The 18,320-nt window shown below is 49.4% G+C and overlaps 2 protein-coding genes across 5 annotated transcripts in view; one reads left to right on the top strand and one right to left on the bottom strand.

Moving 5' to 3' along the window:
- Tp53 (tumor protein p53) overlaps positions 1-6,683 on the top strand; it is a 28,162-nt gene extending 21,479 nt beyond the window's left edge. For 3 of the 4 annotated variants that reach the window (XM_023723302.1, XM_023723301.1, XM_023723303.1), the window contains 10 exons: positions 1,274-1,367; positions 1,509-1,530; positions 1,613-1,879; positions 2,445-2,628; positions 2,709-2,821; positions 3,227-3,336; positions 3,627-3,763; positions 3,848-3,921; positions 5,340-5,446; positions 5,807-6,683. In XM_023723302.1, the coding sequence (XP_023579070.1) occupies positions 1,294-1,367; positions 1,509-1,530; positions 1,613-1,879; positions 2,445-2,628; positions 2,709-2,821; positions 3,227-3,336; positions 3,627-3,763; positions 3,848-3,921; positions 5,340-5,446; positions 5,807-5,888 (1,170 nt within the window). In that variant the 5' untranslated portion in view covers positions 1,274-1,293 and the 3' untranslated portion in view covers positions 5,889-6,683. The remainder of the gene's footprint in view (positions 1-1,273; positions 1,368-1,508; positions 1,531-1,612; positions 1,880-2,444; positions 2,629-2,708; positions 2,822-3,226; positions 3,337-3,626; positions 3,764-3,847; positions 3,922-5,339; positions 5,447-5,806) is intronic. The other variant, XM_004638424.2, reaches the window with a different exon arrangement.
- Positions 6,684-10,809: 4,126 nt separating this feature from the next.
- On the bottom strand, positions 10,810-17,173 carry Atp1b2 (ATPase Na+/K+ transporting subunit beta 2). Its single transcript, XM_004638422.2, has 7 exons — positions 16,479-17,173; positions 14,451-14,579; positions 14,026-14,130; positions 13,714-13,919; positions 13,433-13,489; positions 12,558-12,656; positions 10,810-12,443 (listed from the first exon to the last, which is right to left on the bottom strand). Exons 1-7 carry the CDS (start codon positions 16,588-16,590, stop codon positions 12,279-12,281), a joined length of 873 nt encoding a protein of 290 aa, XP_004638479.1. The 5' UTR covers positions 16,591-17,173; the 3' UTR covers positions 10,810-12,278.
- Between the last annotated feature and the right edge of the window lie 1,147 nt (positions 17,174-18,320).

Genomic DNA, 18,320 nt, shown 5'->3' with positions numbered 1-18,320 from the left:
GGCTAGGGAGATAGATAGCTTGGTGGTCTAAGCACCTACCTTGCAAGCACAAGGAGCCAGTTTGATCCCCAATACTGCATGCCATGCTGGCCCTAGAACCCCTGGTGCACCATGCTGGGTACCGAAACCAGGGATGGTGGTGCACACCTATAATCCCAGTGCTGGGGAGGCTGAGACAAGAGAATGACTATGAGTTTGAGCTACATAGCAAGACCCTGTACCAAAGAAATAAAGGATTTAAAAAAAAAAAAAAGAATAAGAAAGCTGGCCTGGAAGAAGGTGAGATGTTAGCTCTGTAACATCGTACAAGACAGGGGCTCTTCTCTGTCCCTACCCCACTGCTTTTCCAAACAGGCTCAGAGCCTTAGCACGATGATTCACTACTTCAGCCAGGTGCACAGCCTTATGCTTGCACTGTGGGGAACAAAACAGAATACCTCCCTGCACTGATGAAGATTGTAGTTCACTTGGTTAAAAAGATGAAATAAATAAGAAAAAAAAAGTCACTATGAGAATTAAAATAGGATGGCTAAATATAGTTGGCTGGCTGAGTGGTCTGGGGGAACTTCTCTGAGGAAGTATGGTCAGGTCCCAGCGGGAAGGAGCCTACCACGTGGTCACGGGAAGTAGAGACAGGATGGAGTGGTCCTAGAGAGGGAGCAGACAAGGGCAGCCGGTCTAGCTAGACCCCTCCCGCAAGGGAGGGTTAGTGAGGAGATTAAATCAATGAAGGGGCTGATCCTGGGAATTTGTAAAGGGGAGAGCAATCCCAAGGGAATGGAGGGGGTTAGACTGTTACTCTTGAAGAAGATTGGCAGTAAGGGGGATCCAAGAGCTAGAGATTCCTAGTGGGGACAGGAGTGGGCTAGAAGCAACTGCATTCTTTTTAACCAGAAAGAGCAGAAACACATTGTGGATTTGGAAGGTTTATGGATTTGGTCATGGGGAGATTGGAAGCTTCTTTCTGGTTATCTTTTTCTTTTGGGGGGTACTGGGGTTTTATTTGTTTGAGTTTTCTAGTTTTTGTTCCTGTTGAGCATTGTACATGCCAGGCAAGGGCTGTAGTGCTGAGCCACACCTCCCACTGGTTAACTTTTTCTTGGAGTGGGTAGCATTCCAGTACGGAGAAGTGGGGCAGGGGCACCCTTGAGAGAAGGCAGAACATGCCTGTTCTTGCTTCCCGGGAACTCCCGTCGCGTACCCTCCCCTACCCCAGGTCTCAGACCTAGGGTGGGATGTGTCTCACACCCAGTCCTCCTTTTTCCCCTCATAGCAGCCTTCCCAGCTGCTGCCATGGAGGAGCCACAGTCCGATCTCAGCCTCGAGCCTCCACTGAGTCAGGAGACATTTTCAGACTTATGGAAACTGTGAGTGGATTTCATGGGAAGGACTGACTCAATGCCCAGTCCCCTGTAGGGTCACCATCTCCACCCCAGTCCCCATGCCCCTGGCAGAGGCCTGAAAGAAGCAAAAACCACTAGTACTGACTTTCTGCTCTTGTTTTTCAGACTTCCTGATAACAACGTTCTGGTAAGGACAGAAGTGGGGAGGTCTGGATACTTGGGGGACCTGTGGATGGGGAACCCAATCTTAGGATTCTTATTTCCCACAGTCCAGCTCACTGCCCTCGACCATGGATGATCTGCTGCTCCCAGATGTTGTAAATTGGCTGGAAGAAAACCCAGATGAAGATATACAAGTGTCAGCAGCTCCTGTACCACAGCCCCCAACACCAGTGGCCCCTGCCCCAGCAGCCCCTGTACCAGCCACTTCCTGGCCTCTGTCATCCTCAGTCCCCTCTCATAAGCCTTACCATGGCAACTATGGCTTCCGCCTGGGCTTCCTTCAGTCTGGGACAGCCAAGTCTGTCACATGCACGGTTAGTAACCCAGAGGAGCTGGCTTCCATGTGACCTTTCAAAGCCTACCCATAACCCCCCTGGATTTTTCTGTCTAGAACTTGGGGATTCTTCTTCAGTCTTTGGCTTCTTAAGGGTCTTGCTTAGGTTCTATTCATTTAGTCTGTAAACTTTGACCTCTATCCCACAATGGAATTTTCTCTGTTAACCTTGGGCTTTCACTTTTCCCATTCTACTTTCAGCATCTCTCCTTAGGACAGGGAATTTTTTCTTTCCCCCAGCTACTCTGGCTGAGACAGGAGGATCCCTTGAGCCCAGGAGTTTGAGGCCAGCTTGGGCAACATAATGAGACTTTGTCCCCCAAAAACAAAACAAAAAAGAGGAAAAGTAAGCGTCTGGTGGGCCTGGGGGGTATAGCTCAGTGGCACAAGCACCTGCCTGGCAAGCGCAAGGTCCCACACCAAAAAAAGCTGACAATTAGATCCCAACTCTAGCTACCCCACCCTGGGTTTGTTCATATGATCCCCTTTTCCCTTGTTTCATGCATGGGTCCTCTGACCTTTGATTCTTCTTCCTTTTCCTATAGTACTCCCCTGACCTTAACAAGCTGTTCTGCCAGCTGGCAAAGACCTGCCCTGTACAGGTATGGGTTGAATCACCACCACCACCTGGCACCCGAGTCCGAGCCCTGGCCATCTACAAAAAATCACAGCACATGACAGAAGTTGTAAGACGCTGCCCCCATCATGAGCGCTGCTCCGATAGTGATGGTGAGTGGTCAAGGACTGGAAAATGGACAGAGCTGGCTGCCCAGGTCCCCAACATCTGATTTGTCCCTGGTTGTTCTCAGGCCTGGCCCCACCTCAGCATCTCATCCGGGTGGAAGGAAATCTGCATGCAGAATATTTGGACGACAGAACCACTTTCCGCCATAGTGTGGTGGTGCCCTATGAGCCGCCTGAGGTTGGATTTGGCCTCTGGGATCTCTGGGAGGAGGATATCAGGGGGCTGAAAGAGATTTATCATTGGCACTGAGGGGGCAATAGAGAACTTCCCTTCCTTTTTTGTTTTGTTTGTTTGTTAGAAGTTTTAGTTGGAGTTAGGGATGGAACCTAGGACTTCATACATGCTAGGCATGGTCAGCACAATAGAATACTGGTCCCCTCATGATCCTGTGCCCACTCTACCACTAAGTAGAGTGCCCATTCCACACCACCACAAGCCTGTGCGTGGTACAGAGCCAGTGGGTTATCACCTTCATTTCTCAGCTAAAGAAACAACAAGCTTGCAGAGGCTACCGGCCTCCCTAGTTGCTGCTGATTTCCCCAAGTCAGGTTGGCTTCACTTGAGACCTGTGTCTTCCCCTAGGTTGGCTCTGACTGTACCACCATCCACTACAATTATATGTGCAACAGCTCGTGCATGGGGGGCATGAACCGGAGGCCCATCCTCACCATTATCACACTGGAAGACTCCAGGTAGGCCTCTTCACACCAGCATGCTCCTCCCCACCCTCTGCCTGCCCGTTTCCTGGACCCTGCTCTTCATCCTTAGGTCTCAAACCATGCCCATGAGTAGAATCTCCTCAGCTGCCATCCCTCTATTTTCTTTTTTTCTGGCTTTGAGGCCTTTTATTTTTTTAACCTGTGGCTACTCCCTGGTGTCCCTGAAGCTGGAGCTTAGACACCATGCAGGACAAGAGCAGTTGGAAGCAGATGAGGCAAGTAGGCCTCACCACCTTCTACTTCTCTCTCCTCTTCCTGGCTAGTGGGAAACTGCTGGGGCGGAACAGCTTTGAAGTGCGTGTTTGTGCCTGTCCTGGGAGAGACCGCCGCACAGAGGAAGAAAATTTCCGCAAGAAAGGAGGTTCATGCTCTGAACCAACCCCAGGAAGCATTAAGCGAGGTAAGCAGGTAGAACAAGAGGAGTTGGAGGACAAAGAGGGGCAGTTCTGCCCCATATCCACTTCTTTCCTTATCTCTTTTGCAGCACTGCCCCCCACAACCAGCTCCTCTCCACAGCCAAAGAAGAAACCACTGGATGGAGAATACTTCACCCTTAAGGTACCAAGTCTGGGGGAGATACAGTAGTCTTATATAAATTAAATGCAATGAGGGAAAAACTATACCCATCATGCTCCTGTAAAGTTTTGTTTTTTTTTTGTTTTTGTTTTTTGTTTCAGAATCGGGGATTGAACTCAGGCCCTTGTGCTTGCCAGGGAAGCACTTATTCTACTGAGCCATCTCCCTGGGCCCACTCCTGTAAAGTTAATACAATCAGATTGAAAATGTGAAGTCTAGGGCCTTAGGCAATCACAGGGACAGGGATTCGATCCCCAGCACCACATGCTTTTCCCATCCCTTGGCACACTAAGCCTGTGAGACCAGGTGTGGTGGCACACGCCTGTAAACCTAGCACTGGGGAGGCTGAAAACCAGAGGATCACTACAAGTCCAAGCTGCATAGTGAGACCCTATACCAAATACATTTTTTAAAGAAAAGGAGAAAATGTAAAGTCTAACATTTATCTATTTACTTACTTATTTTTATGTATTTAGTACAGGGTCTTACTACATAGATCAGACTCAGTGATCCTCCCATTTTCCACCCAGTCTCAGTCACAGTCTCAGCGCACCCCCAGGGCAGGACCGGCACAGCATGCCAGGGATCAAACCTGATCTCTTAATCTGCTGAGCTATCTGGCCCACCCTAAGTCTAACATCTGTCATCTTTTTGGCTGCTTTGCCTACAATTAGGACATTTACCATCAGGGGCAGTGTTGCTCCAAGGATGCTGGGCAGGGTCTCCTTGTATAACAATGTAACTTGAAAATGCCAATGTGGACCATAATACAAGCCTTCCTCCACCTAAGACAGGATCATATTCCAGTTAAACCATCCTGAGTTAAAAGTATAAGTGAAAAGTACAGGGAAGAGGGCTGGGGAGATGACTCAATGGAATAAGTGCTTCCCTGGCAAATGCAAGGGCCTGAGTTCAATCCCCAGTTGTGCCAAAAAAAGAAAAAAAGTGCAGGAAATGCTATGGTAGAGTACTTTCCTGGCATTCACATAGTATAGGGTCCTGGGTTGTATCCCTAGCACCACCCAGAAGGTGGATCTAACCCACCTAACCTACCAAATATCACAGCTTAGCCACACAGTGCATGGTGCAGCCTGTCCCCCTCATGATCTTGTGCCTCACAGGGAGCTGCAACTTGCTACTGCTGCCCAACACCAAGACAGAGTACCATACTGCATATTACTAACCTGGGAAAGATCTAAATTCAATGTAAACTTTCTGTTCAGTGTCTCTTACTCTCACGCTATTGTGAAATCAAAAAGTCATAGGTCAAGCCATTGTAAGTTCAGGTCCACGTAGATATTTAGAGGACCACCTTTCAAAAAGGAAAATGTTAAGGAAAACATGAAAATAGTTAGACAATTTTGCCTGATATTTCTGTGTCCCCTTTCACCTTGTTGCAGGTCCGTGGGCGTGAACGCTTTGAGATGTTCCGAGAGCTGAACGAGGCCTTGGAACTCAAGGATGCCCAAACTGAGAAGGAGCAAGGAGAGAGCAGGCCTCACTCCAGGTGAATAGCCTGAGGAATCCCCCCAACCCCTACTTCAAAATAACGGGCAGCAAACCTGTCCTGCTCAAGGCCCCTTTAGTGTTCCTCTGGTCGTGACACACAGCCACTTTCTATATCAGGGTCCTGCAGCCTTGCCAAGCACTCACAGGTATGAGCGACATTTCTCCCTTTGGGCTCTATTTCCTTATTTATAAACTGGGGTAAGGGAAGATGAAGAGATTGATAGAAATATTTAGTGAGCATATCTACAGGTGCTGGTAACCACATTAAATGAAATTCCCACTCCAGCCTTAGATTTTTCTAGGCCTTGTCCTCACCCTTTTACATCATCTCTTCTTTTTCTCTTTTCTGTCTCTACAGCTACCTGAAATCTAAGAAGGGGCAGTCTACCTCCTGTCATAAAAAACTAATGTGCAAGAGAGAAGGACCTGATTCAGACTGACATTTTTTGCCTCTTCTCCCTTATCAATCACATACCCTGGCCCCCACCCTGTTCTTTCCCTGGGATTTGGAACTCTGGTGCTTGAATCCCTTCCTGGTGTAGGTGTGCCCAGAAATGCCCAGGAGTTCTGCCATTTGCCTTGCCTGGACACCACACAAGAAGTTGGCCTGTACCATTTTTTTGGTGGGGGGATAGTGGGCGCTACGATGTACCAGCTGAGTTTTTAAGGTTTTAACTGTGGGGAGAATTAGGAGAGGGAAGAAAACATTCTTGCATATAAGGATCAGAGTGTACAACCAGCCATATGCCTGACTGGAAGCCCAGTTCTCCAACTGAGCTCACCAGAGAAGCTGTGGCCAGTTATTTCCTTTCTCCTAACTTGAATGCCCTCATCTATGAAATGTTGATCACCATCGCTACCTCCCGGGATTGTTGTGAGGGCCGATGCAAGAACATATGTCCAATCTTGACATCCTTTATTACATGGGGGCTGGGTGCACAGTTTCCAAGGTTAGGATGCTGGCTAAAGGTCAGCAGCCACTGCCAGATGTACTCCAATCTCATGCTGAACCTTGGCACCAGGAAGGAAGTCTCCCCCTTCACACCCTGCAGGATTCTAGCTCCAGCTCCCAGAGGGTCTGTATCCACCAAAACTCATTGTACTTCCCCTACATGCTCAGGGTCAATTTCTTTTGCACTCTGCAAGGCACATCTATACTTAACCACCTTCACACGTCCCTTTTTATATCCCCTTTTTGTATCAGTTTCTTATTTTACAATAAAACTTTGCTATCACCTGTGTGTTTGGGGAGTGGGTGCCAGCACAGGCTGCTTGGGCCCCCAGGTGCAGGGATGAGTAGGAGTTGAAGTTGGGAGGCAGCCACCTGAGTCACTAGGCAGTGTGGGCTGGGGGGCTGGCACCCAGCTTCCAGCAGGGGAACAAAGGCTGGGGACTGGGTCAGTTTGTGGGCTGCATGACAAGAAGGGAGACGGTGACTCCATTCATAACTCAGGAACCAACTGTCCCTCCTCCCCTCCTGCCAGGGCTGACCCAAAGTTCTTGCCCACCCCTGCTTCTAGGGTTGGGCTGCTGTCCCTAGGCAGCCGCTCACCAAGGATTAGGGGATTTAAATGTCTGATTTAGCAAGCCTGAGCCTCTGGGGTGGCCATCTGCTCCACAGGGAAGGGGCAGGGTACCTGTGTTCCCAAGGAGAGGGGTGGGTGCTGCTGTGGGAAGAGGCCAGTAGGAGGTCTGCCAGCTGGGGTCCCAGGAAACTGGGGGCAGCTAAGGTAAGGGCTGGGGCCTTCCCAGCATCCCTTTGTCCCGGGCCTTGTGCCAGGCGGGTGAATGAATTGAAGCTTTACGCTGTGCCAGGAAAACCTTTGAAAGGGCTTCTTGGGGTGGGGAGGAGAGTTGGGGTTGGGGATCCCAGCACCCCCTGCCCAGCCAGTTCCTTAGTGCTGCTGGCTCCCAGGGAGGGGGCTGGGGCCAGGCTCCCCCATTCCCTGCTGCTGCCTAAGCCAGTGCCCACAGGAATGACCAGTCAGTGGGCAAATGTCTTGGCCTACTGCCTCCACAGTGATGGAGAGAGGTCCCAAGATCCACAGGGACTTTGGGTCACTGTCCTCAACCTAGGTTTATATCAACTAGGCTTAAAGTGCCAGTGGGAGCCCTCTGCCCTGCCCCAAGGTCCTTGACAGTTGAGAAGACCATCTTTGTTCTTGCTTATGAGAGAAGGCCAAATGTCCTCCTGCGAGGCCCAAATCCATCTCTTTCAGAGCTCTCCCCCTCCCCTTTGGCTTTGCTGGCTGGAGATGGAACCCAGGGCCTCACATTCACTAAGTGTTCTACCACTGAACTACACCCAAGCCCAGAGACTTAGCAGTCATTTCTCCAACCACCCGACAAATCAGAGCACTGGTGACTGTCTCTCTTGCTCCTATTTATAGAACACTTTGAAGAGCTCCCTTGTCTTTTAAAAATGTTTTGTCTCAGCCTATTAGGGTATAACTGACCCCAAAAAAATACATATTCAGAATGGGCAAACGCTCTACCACTCAGCCCCAGCTCTGGCCCCTTATCTTCAGGATACACAATGAGATAACATTGTATAAACCAAGTATACCTGTAGTCCCAGCTGTGGGGCAGGTCTCCTTGAGCACATGAGTTCAAAGCCAGTGTGAACAACACAGTAAGATACTATCTTTTAAAAAAAAAAAAAAGGTTTTTGCACACATATAGTTCTAGCATTTGGGAGGCTGAGACAGGTGGATCCCCAGAAGCACTGAATTCAAGGTCAGCCTGAACTGCATAGCAAGACTCTGAAAAACACACAAAAAAGAGGCCATGAGTTCATACTTGTAATTCCAATGCTGCTGCATGGTGAGACAGTAGAAACAAAATTCAAGTCCAGCTGGCCTGGGACATAGTTCTTTGCAAAGAAGTCGAGTTCAAGGGCTGGGGATATAGCTCAGCAGCCCAGCACATGCCTGGCAAGCTTGAGACCCTGAGTTTGATTTCTGGTACAAAAAAAAAAGAAAAGCTAGGGGCCAGGAATATAGCTCAGTGGAATAAGCACTTCCCTGGCAAGTGCAAGGGCCTGAGTTCAATCCCCAGTACCGCCAAAAAAAAAGAAAATAAAATTACTAGGGCCAGCCAAATAGCTCAGCAGATTAAAGCACCTGCAAGCAGGCTCAGGGGCTAGGGGTTCGATCCCCAGGTCTGCTGTGCTGGCCCTGCCTCCAGGGACCACTGACATGGCAATTGAGACTGGTCTTGGTGGCACTTGCCTGTAATCTCAGCTCTTGGGAGGCTGTAAACAGGCAGATCACTATGAATCTGATCTAGTAGCAAGACCCTGAACACCCTGTAGACCCTTCCCTAAAATTTAAAAAAAAAAAAGAAATTACTGATTTGGGGGGAAAAAAACTGCCCTTTTTTTTTTTTTAATGTATTTGGTACAGGATCTCAGTACACAGCTCAGACTTTTAGTGAGCCACTCGTTTTCAGCATCTCCAGTGCTGGGATTATAAGCATGTACCACCACATCCAGTCTTGGTGGCCAGCTCAGTGTGTCCAGGGGTGGGACCGACTTGGCCTGTGGTGCGGAGATTGAACCCAACCCCTGTGCTTGCCTAAGCAGGTGCTTAGTCCACTATCTCGCTGGTCCTTTCTTCCCTTTTTGTATTCATAATGGGAAAGGGATGCTAGAGATTGACCCCAGGACCTCCCAACTGCTACACACATACTCTACCACTGAATTACATCCCCTAGTCAAAGTTACCATAAATTTTCTGAAAAGAATAGTGCCTGGAAGCTGGGCATGGTAACACACTCCTGTAATTCCAGTACCCAGGAGACTGAAGCAGAAGAATCACCATAACTTTGAGGCCAGCCTGGACTATATAGTGTGACCCTATCAAACTCAGAGAGAGACAGAGAAAGTGCCCGAGAAACAGAGAGAGAGAAAGTGCTCAAGAACAGGCAATAGTAAAAAAATAAATAAAAAAAAAAGAATAGGCAATAGTTCTTTTAAAATTAGAATGGACCTGACGCTGTCAGAAAATGCAATTGTTATTTTATCAAGATCACTTACTATTTTCCAGAGAAAATTGGATATTACACACAAATTTGTGGAACTTTGTTCAGTAATTTCCATGTACCAGTATCTCATCTGGTAAAGTGTCAAGTTACTTTTAATAGGTGCATAATAGTGTGTGTGTGTGTGTGTGTGTGTGTGTGTGTGTGTGTGTGTGATATTGGGGGTTGATTCTGAAAATCCAAGGATCCTTATGGTATGTGCGTGTATGTATCTACTATGCCTTCATGATGAAATTGTGTATGCAAAGTTATTTTTCAAAGCAAATCCTAAGACCAACTCATTGCAATAACAAGCAAAAAACAAGTTCTCAAAATAAAATCTTAATGAGCTACCCACAGTCTCTCCCCTTGGTCCGACGAGATAGCTCAGTGGTCCAAAGCGCCTGCTTAGGCAAGCGCGCAGGGACAGCAGTTTGATCCCTGGTGCCATATGCTGTGCCAGTCCCACACAAAAAAAGTCTCTCCCCTATATATCATAATGTTATTTATTCCTATGCTTCTGTATTTACATAACATTAGAATACTGAAGGTCCTAACTTGTTTTGAAGTCTGTTTCTCCTTGTTCACTTTTCTGTCTCTTAAGCATCTGTGAACACTGTTCTTTCCCAAACCATGCCATCCTTTAAATCCCAGCTTAAAATGCTGCCTCCTGAAGTGTCCCAGCCAGGTGAGATGTGCAGACATCTCAGCCCTGGAAGGCTGAGACAGGAAGATTGCAAGTTTGAGTCCCACCTGTGCAATCTAGCAAGACTTTGTCCCAATTTTAAAAAGCTGGAGGTCAGTGATAAAGTGCTTCTGGTTCTTGTATAGGAAAGAAAAAGGGAGGCAGAAAAAAAGGAAGAAAGGAAAGAAAAAAGAAACCTTCCCTTAGAAACCCCCAACAGAAAGTATGGGCAATCCTAAATTTTATTACTGCTGGTTCTCCCCTGGATCTACCTTGTAGGAGAGTGTCTTGTGTGCTCCTCACCTGTCTTGTTAAACTGGGGAAGCTCCTTGGATCAGGAACTCTGTGTTTTTCTTAAGTATATCCTCATGGTGCCTAGAATGCACACAGTAGGTCCTTTATAAGTCTCTCAATGTACAAATATATGTAGCCTTCCTGCCTCCCTTGTATTAAGTGATCTTAAGATAGTGCATATTAAATTAGTTGAGATGAAGTAGTTGGATGCTTGGACTCTGAAGAGGTCAAAGCTGGAGAGGGAGCCCCTTAAGGCCCAAGTAACCCCCAGATCACCCACATCCACCCTGCATCCAATTCCTTGGGTTCTTCCAAATGCTCCGAAAGGAACAACCCGCACACAGAGTTCTGTGTATGATATATATTTATATATATAATTACTCTCATTTTATTGTACTTTATCTTTTTTTTTTTTTTTTTTCTCAGATCTGACACAGGCATTAAATAACTGCAAAGAAATCACTGGGGAGAGGGCAGTGCAGGAAAACATGGGGACCCAGAAGGAAGAGATACAGATCCAGCAAAAGGAAAGATTCCATTTGTAGGTGGAGCGTGGAGGCTGCAGCATTAATAAAAAGGAAGTTGCAGAGGGTGAGGCCAAGAAGGGAAACCAGAGAAGAAAGAGTTAAAATGCTTCTATAACTAAAGAATATTCAGAACAGGAGGCCCCTCATTTAACATTCTATGGGCATTTAGTTTTTTTTTTAAAGGCAAAAAGGTCTGAAAGAAATGGAGCCAAGAAATTCAGAGCATAGATTGAGAGGAGTATTTGAAACTTTCAGGCTGACATGCAGAGTACAGGGAAGAAGTTAACGATCAGTTGGTTACTTGCTAGGAGAACCCAGTGAGAGGATGGTGGGGGCAGATCTGGGCTCAGAAGGAGGTGGACTAGTTCCCCAGCCAGCTGATGTCTCCAAGGTGGCCACTGGGGACAGAGCCAAGATGGCTGCCCCTCCCCCAAGGCTCCCTGGGAAGTGGAACTTGAAGGATATTCTGGGAAGGCAAATGGGGGAAGGGAGCCATTGGTAAAAACAAAGTGGATATTCAGCCTAGGTCAAGCCCGCCTCTCTCTGAGTAGTGGCTCTTTGGATGACAGAAAGACCAAGAAGAAATTGGAGTCAGGAGCCGCTACAGAACTTTCTAGAAGAATCAACAGGACTTCTCTTTCATTCCTTCATTTCCCAGCTCATGGAGTCACCATAGGGGGAGGATAAAGGCCACGGAATCAACTTGTTCTCTATTACAAATGGCTGCTTTCCAGAAAACAAAATAAAGATGGGGGAAAAGGAGTTAAAATCTGGAGGAACCACAGAAGTCAAAGCCAGCAAGATAAGCACTGCAAAGACAAGGAGAAAGTGTAACAGTGAGAAAAGGTACAATGGCTGGAGCTTAAGACTAGAAGAAGGGAATACTATATTCATTTCTGGGAAGCAAAGGGCTGAAGTGAGGATTGTGTGTACTGGCTGGGTAAGTGGGCATATTTTGTAGCTCTCAGAAGATGGGGCAGAAGAAGTGGGGGCTGTAGGGACATCCCACTGACAGCTAAACCAGAGCTAGAAAGACTCCTAAATCCTCTGTGGCCATTTGAGTAGCCCATCTCTATCTCTGGATGAGCTTAGTATGGGACAAGATGGCAGAAAACATGGGCAGTCAGGGAATCACAGTGGACATCAGGCTGGTTTGAGAAGTCAAGGAAAAGGGCGTGAGACTGGACAAGTCATAGCTCTGTTATAAAAAATACCTTTGGGGTGGGTGAGGGAGGGATCAGGCAGGGTCAGAGACATTCCAGAAGCATCCATGGGAGAGAGATCGGGGCAAGAGAAAGGGGACCTCAGGTTTTGTTGATGCGGAGTTTGAAGGCCACACGGCCAGCGAACTTGTCTCGCTCATCATCTGTGGCGATATTGGCAGCGTTGATACGGCATTCCACGTTCACCTCCACATTGGGGGTCACATTCAGGAACTTCACGGCCACCAGAGGCTGCGTGTAGTTCACCTGGACCAGAGGATGAGGACAAGGCTCTAGGCCTGGAGCAGCTCAGCCTCCTTCCCAAGAACCTCAGCTTGCTCCTCTAGGACTCATCAATCCCAGGCCTCCCATGGGACTTACGTGGAACTTTTTGCCATAGTAGGGGAAGTACATAAGGTCGATGTTGCCATTGGCAGGGAACATGACAAAATGGCCAAGATTCTCAGCATCTTCATCTCGCTGTGGAAGTGCAGAAAGGCAAGGAATGAACATTAGGAAAGGTAGGCACCAGGAGCTCACCAGACTTCGCTTTGTGCTTCATTTGCCCAAAATTATTCTTGTTCTCAAATCTATTTCCCTTGAGCTCTGTGTGTGTGTGTGTGTGTGTGTGTGTGTGTGTGTGTCATTAGAAGGGGGTGCCCTGCCTCATCCCTAAAGAGGTTAAGAACATGAGGCGCCTCCTATCCCATCACTACCCAAAGTGCTTACCCCATCCTTGGGAATCGGTCTCTGGAGCAGAGCCAAGAGAGAACAGATAAACAGTAAGGCTCAGGAGGGAAAAGCAGCAGGGAGATGGGATGGCAGCAAGTTGCTAAAGAAGACAGAGTGGAAGCAGCAGGACTCCAATGATAACGTATGGGTGGTGAATGGTGCTAAGAGATCAGCAACTACTAGATGCCTAAAATGAGCTGAGATACAGGAGTAAAATGTGAGGGAGAGCAGGAGGTATGGACAACTGGAGAATAAAGGAAAAGGTGGAAGGCTTAGTGGGGAGAAGCCAGAGGCCAGGGCTTTGGCGGCAGAAGGGTGGATCTGTGTCCATGGAAGTAGTTTTGCATCCTAGAAAGCAAGGGGCTGACAGCTCCTGTTGGAGTTCAAGCTACACCCAAGCCCACTCTTACCCCCTTGTCCCTATAGTGTTGGGGCCTCTGGGAGCAAAAAAAAAAAAATATGGAGAGATGTATGAATCACACAGAAACTGAAGGACAAGGAGTGGACAAGACCCATAAACTCACCTTGCCAGCACAGGTAACATTCATGCTCTGGTTTGCTCCTGCATAGAAGTTGATAACCTAGAGTGAGGAGGAAGGTTGGAGAGAGTGGGAGTTGTCACACCACAGGCATCCAGCTCTCTAGCTACAGAGTTTAGCCACCAATAGCCCCACCTCTTGTTCTCTCAGCTATTCAAACTATCAAAAACCTCTCTAATGCCCATTAACCCCAGTGGAAGGACACAACAGTCAACAGATGGTGGCCCCAGCTCCCTCCTCCATTTTCCCTGGGGAGTCATGCGTACTCTGTTCATCTTGATGAAGACACAGGGCTGCCCAGTGCTGTAACCATAGTAGGTGGGGTCCCCTATACCAGAGCAGTTGCCCAGCTGGGTCCGATTGAATTGGCAGGCACGTTTTGGGTAGTTAAGAACCCCATTATCTGGCTGCTCATAATAGCGTCCCGGACGGCAGACATCATTCTTTTGGGCTTGGATGGAGTCGTTGTAAGCTAAGGAGTCAGAAGACAGAGAGTCACGGTCCTGGTGTTCCACTTCCATGGTTCCAAATCCCCCTCCCACAGTCCTCGACTGGCACACAGCCAGCCTCTCACTCACGCTCCAAGAACTTGTTGAGCTTCTGTACATGCTGATCCCAGCTTTCAGTGTCACTGATGTTGACAATAACATCAAGATTCTCAGTCTTAGGACGAATCATCAAGCCTGTAGCCGACATGCGTAGTAATAGGGGGTATGTTTAAGATGAGAGGCCACACACAAAGGAAATGAGAACACTAGGGTGAGGTATGGAGTGAAATCTGAAATTGTCTTTATAGGAGGGCAGCCTCCTACAAGTATCTGCCACCCCCCTGGATCACACAGTTCTCAGCTTTGGGATGTGGGGAGACTTCTAGAACTTTCTAGCACATGGCAATTGGATCATCAGAACCAAACTCCTGCAAAGAACTGAGTTCCTTTGGAAGGTTGGGGATGGGCAAGAGTGGCAGTCAAGAGTGGCTGTTACAGGAAATCTCATCACTCACCTGGTGTAGCCAGGCGGTCCTGGTACTTGGGGGTGTGGTCAGAGACAGTCTGCAACATCACCCACATTGTAAGGGTGAACATGGCCGTAAGGAAGCCATAGAAGACGAGGTAGAAAAGGAGAATGAAGGCTAGGGAGGAGGAAACAGTGTCAGCAGGTTCTAAGTTTCCTGCCATGACCTCACCTAACCCCACTCACCCCCTTCCTATTCAGAAGTTCTATACTGGTGTGAGCCTTACAGCCACAGGATATCTTAGAGCTGTCCCCAGGGAGCCAAGAAAAACAAACTAGAAACAGGCAGTGTATCCAAGCTAATAATCATGACTCCCAGTCTCCTCCCAACGTTAGGCCACAGTGAGACCCAACCTTACAGGAGACCTAAACTCTCATTGCTGGGACAACCCCAAGAATAGTCTGATGTCATTTTGCTTCTAATTACATTTCTTACTTCTCAAGCACGCATGGTCCTGCAAAGTTACAACATCTGCCACTGTTGTAATGATACTCATCCTTAAAGTTGTCCTAGAGCAGTACCTTTTCTGTGTGTGATGGTGTTGAGGATGAAATTCAGGAGCTGTGCACACTAAGAATGTAATGTTTGTTTTTCACTTTTTTGAGGTAGGGTCTCCGTAATTCTGGCTGGCCTTGAAATCACTATGTACCCCATGCTGGCCTTAACTCTAAGTAATATTGCCTCGGCCTCTCTGGTGCTGCGATTCCAGGTATACATCCCTACAACTGGCTTCTGCAATGAGTTCTTCAGGTGATACTGACTACTACTCAGAGCAGAACCCACCCCCTACAGAGCCAGAAGCTAAGACTCAAATAGATCTCTATCCTGATGCTCCATAGAAGCTAAACCTTGAAAGCACTTTCAGATATAAAAGGCCTAAAACACTGTCCTAGATACAGACTCTAAGACAGTTGTCAGAATTTCAGCACCCACCCCACCGGCAACTCATACACACAAATGAGAAAACAATCCCCACCTCCCTCCCTAGCTACCATCTTGCCACCACCTAGCTCTCCTTCACTTCTTTCTCTCAGCCTCATATGAGGGCCTGCTGTTCCCACTACCCTGGACCTTACACCTCAGAAGACACTTCCTCCACCCAGCCTTTGGATTGCCCCAAGTATTCACGGATCCCTGAGGATAAGGATTGTACAGGACCCTAGTGGATGGACTGATGGGGATTCTGTCCAATCCGTGTGGATAAATTGTAAATTGTGTCACACAGTGTATCCTGCACTTTGACTCTCCAGTTTGACAATCTCTTTGGGAAGAATTCTACTCCTCACCTGCACCTGTGCCCATCAGGGATCTCCCTAACCACATACAGGTCCCTCTGCTCCCCAAGTCCCAAGCCATTAGAGTCCCTTGGACACACCCGGCCTGGTGATGTTCCCATCTCACCACACTGACCACTCCTCCCTGGGCCAGGGATGTCTCAGTAGAAGATCCAGCCCTGAAAACCTCACGGTATCATCTCTCTGCAACAGCACCCCCACCCAAAAAAGCAGTCACAGAAGGTTGCAAATGCCTAATGGTGGGATATAGACAAACGACTTCCGCTGTGAAGAACCCCCCCAGCAACCCCCTTCCAGACCCGCCCCCTCATGAATGTTCCCAGGGTCCAGGGGGTGGGCACCAGCTAAAAATAGACCGGGTTGGCAAGCTAGAGGGAGCGGAGGGAGGGAAGGGGTACTCTCTAGAGGTGGGGGGTGACCATGTGCATCGACTGGCCCCCAGGCGAGAGCCAGATCAGCGCAGACACGCGCACAAAGCCAGCGACCCCGCGCCCGAGGGGGCTCCGCGGGGGGCGGGAAGGCGGCAGTGACCTACTTTCTCCACCTCCGCAGCGGCCAGCCCCGGAGATTAGACCGGTGATTCGGTCCCCTCCTAGTCCAGAGCCCGGCAGGGGGGCCGGACGCCAAGGACCTGGCAGGGGAGCTGGGGCCTCGCCCGCGAGACCCTACACCCCCAGGCTCACCCAGCGGCCTCCCCGCCCCTCGCGCTCGCCCCTTGTACCCCAGCTGGTCCCGGTGCGGCCCATAAACTGGTGTGTCCGCGGATTCCACACGAACTCCTTCCACTCCTCAACCACCTGCCCGCAGCTCTTCTTCTCTTTCTGGATGACCATCTTGGCGGCGCGGGGCGAGTCCCGGCGCGGGGCGGGGGGCTGCAGAGAAGCGGGGGAGTCGCGCACGGATGCCTGCCACGCACTGGGGCGCGCGGGAAGCGAAGGCAGTAGGGACGAAGGAGACCCCCTGCGAGAGGCGGCTGCTGCAAATCCTGGGGTGCACGGCCGCGGGCTGCGGGCTGCTGGCAGCGCGGCAGACGCGCTCGGATCTTAGGCCCCCCGCCGCGATGTAAAGGGCTGTAGAGTAGGAGGCGATAACAAGAAGGGGTGTGAATGTAGCCTCACTCTGCAAAGCACCTAGAAGCAGAACGAATAAGGGACGCAAAAACGGACGGCTACGAAATCCAAGCAAAACACAGAAGAAAAAAGCAGGATGCGAGAGGAAGGAACAGAAGGAGGGGGGTCGCCCCGAAATCCGAGATGCAAAGAAGCTGTGGAACGCGGCAGGTGGCTGCTCGAAGCTCCTCCGCCAGGCAAAGACCGCCACAACACAGGGGTCCCCGCCGTGGGGGTGGGGCAGGGACGCGCAGTTGGGGAACAGTCAGCCAGAAATACGCGCCCCCCAGGCGGAGGCTCCGCTCCTCAGCAGTGCGGGTCCCGCGGTCGCTGCGCTCGGTCTTTATACTCTGCGACTCCGAGGGTGCCCGCCCCTTTCCTACCCCAGAAGCCCCGCCTCCTAGACTCAGGCTCTTGCGGTCCAATACATATGCAAATAGAGAGTTGGCCCCGCCCCCGGGGGCTTCTTGGGGACTGGGCGGTCTCTTCCCTAACCCCCACCTGGTACTGGACTGGAACAAGGTGGCAGGAGAAGATAGAGAGCTTGTCTAGGTGGAGAAGGAAGATAACGCCGGAGAGACTTAGAGGAGACAGATAACTAAGCAAAGCTGAAAGTCCAGGCCGGGAATTAGAGACAAAAGTAGAAGTGCTCTAAAAGACCCTTGAACACACAAGCCGGCAGGTAATGGTACATGATTGTTATCTCAGCACTCTGGGAGGCTGAGACAGGCGGAACGAAGGTTTGAACCCAGTTTCTGCAACTTGGTGATTCGGCATTACCCTTTCTCAAATAAAAAACGAGGGAAATATAATTAAAGAAAAAAAAGAAAGAAAAAAGAAAAGAAAAACCGCATTAGGGATGTAGCTCAGTGCAAAAGTCCCGGTTTCACCGTGCATAGTGGGCCACACCTATAATCCCAGCACTCAGGAGGCAGAGGCAGAAGAATCGCTCTGAGTTGGGGGGGGGAGAGAGAGAAAGAGAGAGAGAGAGAGAGAGAGAGAGAGAGAGAGAGAGAGAGAGCCAAATAGCTCAGCGGATTAAAGCACCTGTAAGCAGGTGCAAGGGCCCAGGTTCAATCCCTGGGCCTGCTGTGCCGGCCCTGCCCCTAAGGCGCCCTGAGAGGGCGATGGAATGGAGACTGGACATGATGGTGTGCCCCTGTAATCCCAGCTCTTGGGAGGCTGTAAACAGGCAGATCACTATGCGTCTGATCTAGCAATGAGACCCTGAACACTGTGTAGATCCTCCCCTAAGGGAATAGAAAACCTGGGGCAAAGGGCAACATGTGGGGGAAACAGAATAAGACTAAGAAAGAAGAAACCAACTTGTATGCTACGACAGTCAAAATGGAGGCTGGGGAGGCTGGGGGGGCTGGGGAGATGGCTCAGTGGAATGAGCGCTTCCCTGGCAAGTGCAAGGCCCTGAGTTCAATCCCCGGTTCCACCAAAAAAAA

The sequence above is a fragment of the Octodon degus genome, unplaced genomic scaffold, assembly GCF_000260255.1.
Source record: "Octodon degus isolate 3935 unplaced genomic scaffold, OctDeg1.0 scaffold00098, whole genome shotgun sequence".
Classification (NCBI taxonomy): domain Eukaryota; kingdom Metazoa; phylum Chordata; class Mammalia; order Rodentia; family Octodontidae; genus Octodon; species Octodon degus.
The sequence above is the reverse complement of the archived record's forward strand: the minus strand, read 5'-3'. Positions and strand labels throughout refer to the sequence as shown.

Excerpts from the sequence above, each read along its gene's own strand:
- Atp1b2 (XM_004638422.2), bottom strand. The coding sequence starts at position 16,590 with ATGGTCATCCAGAAAGAGAAGAAGAGCTGCGGGCAGGTGGTTGAGGAG. Across the intron at positions 14,131-14,450 it reads GGACCGCCTGGCTACACCAG|GCTTGATGATTCGTCCTAAG; the intron begins GTGAGTGATGAG and ends TGTCGGCTACAG. Across the intron at positions 12,444-12,557 it reads ACTATGGCAAAAAGTTCCAC|GTGAACTACACGCAGCCTCT; the intron begins GTAAGTCCCATG and ends CCTCTGGTCCAG.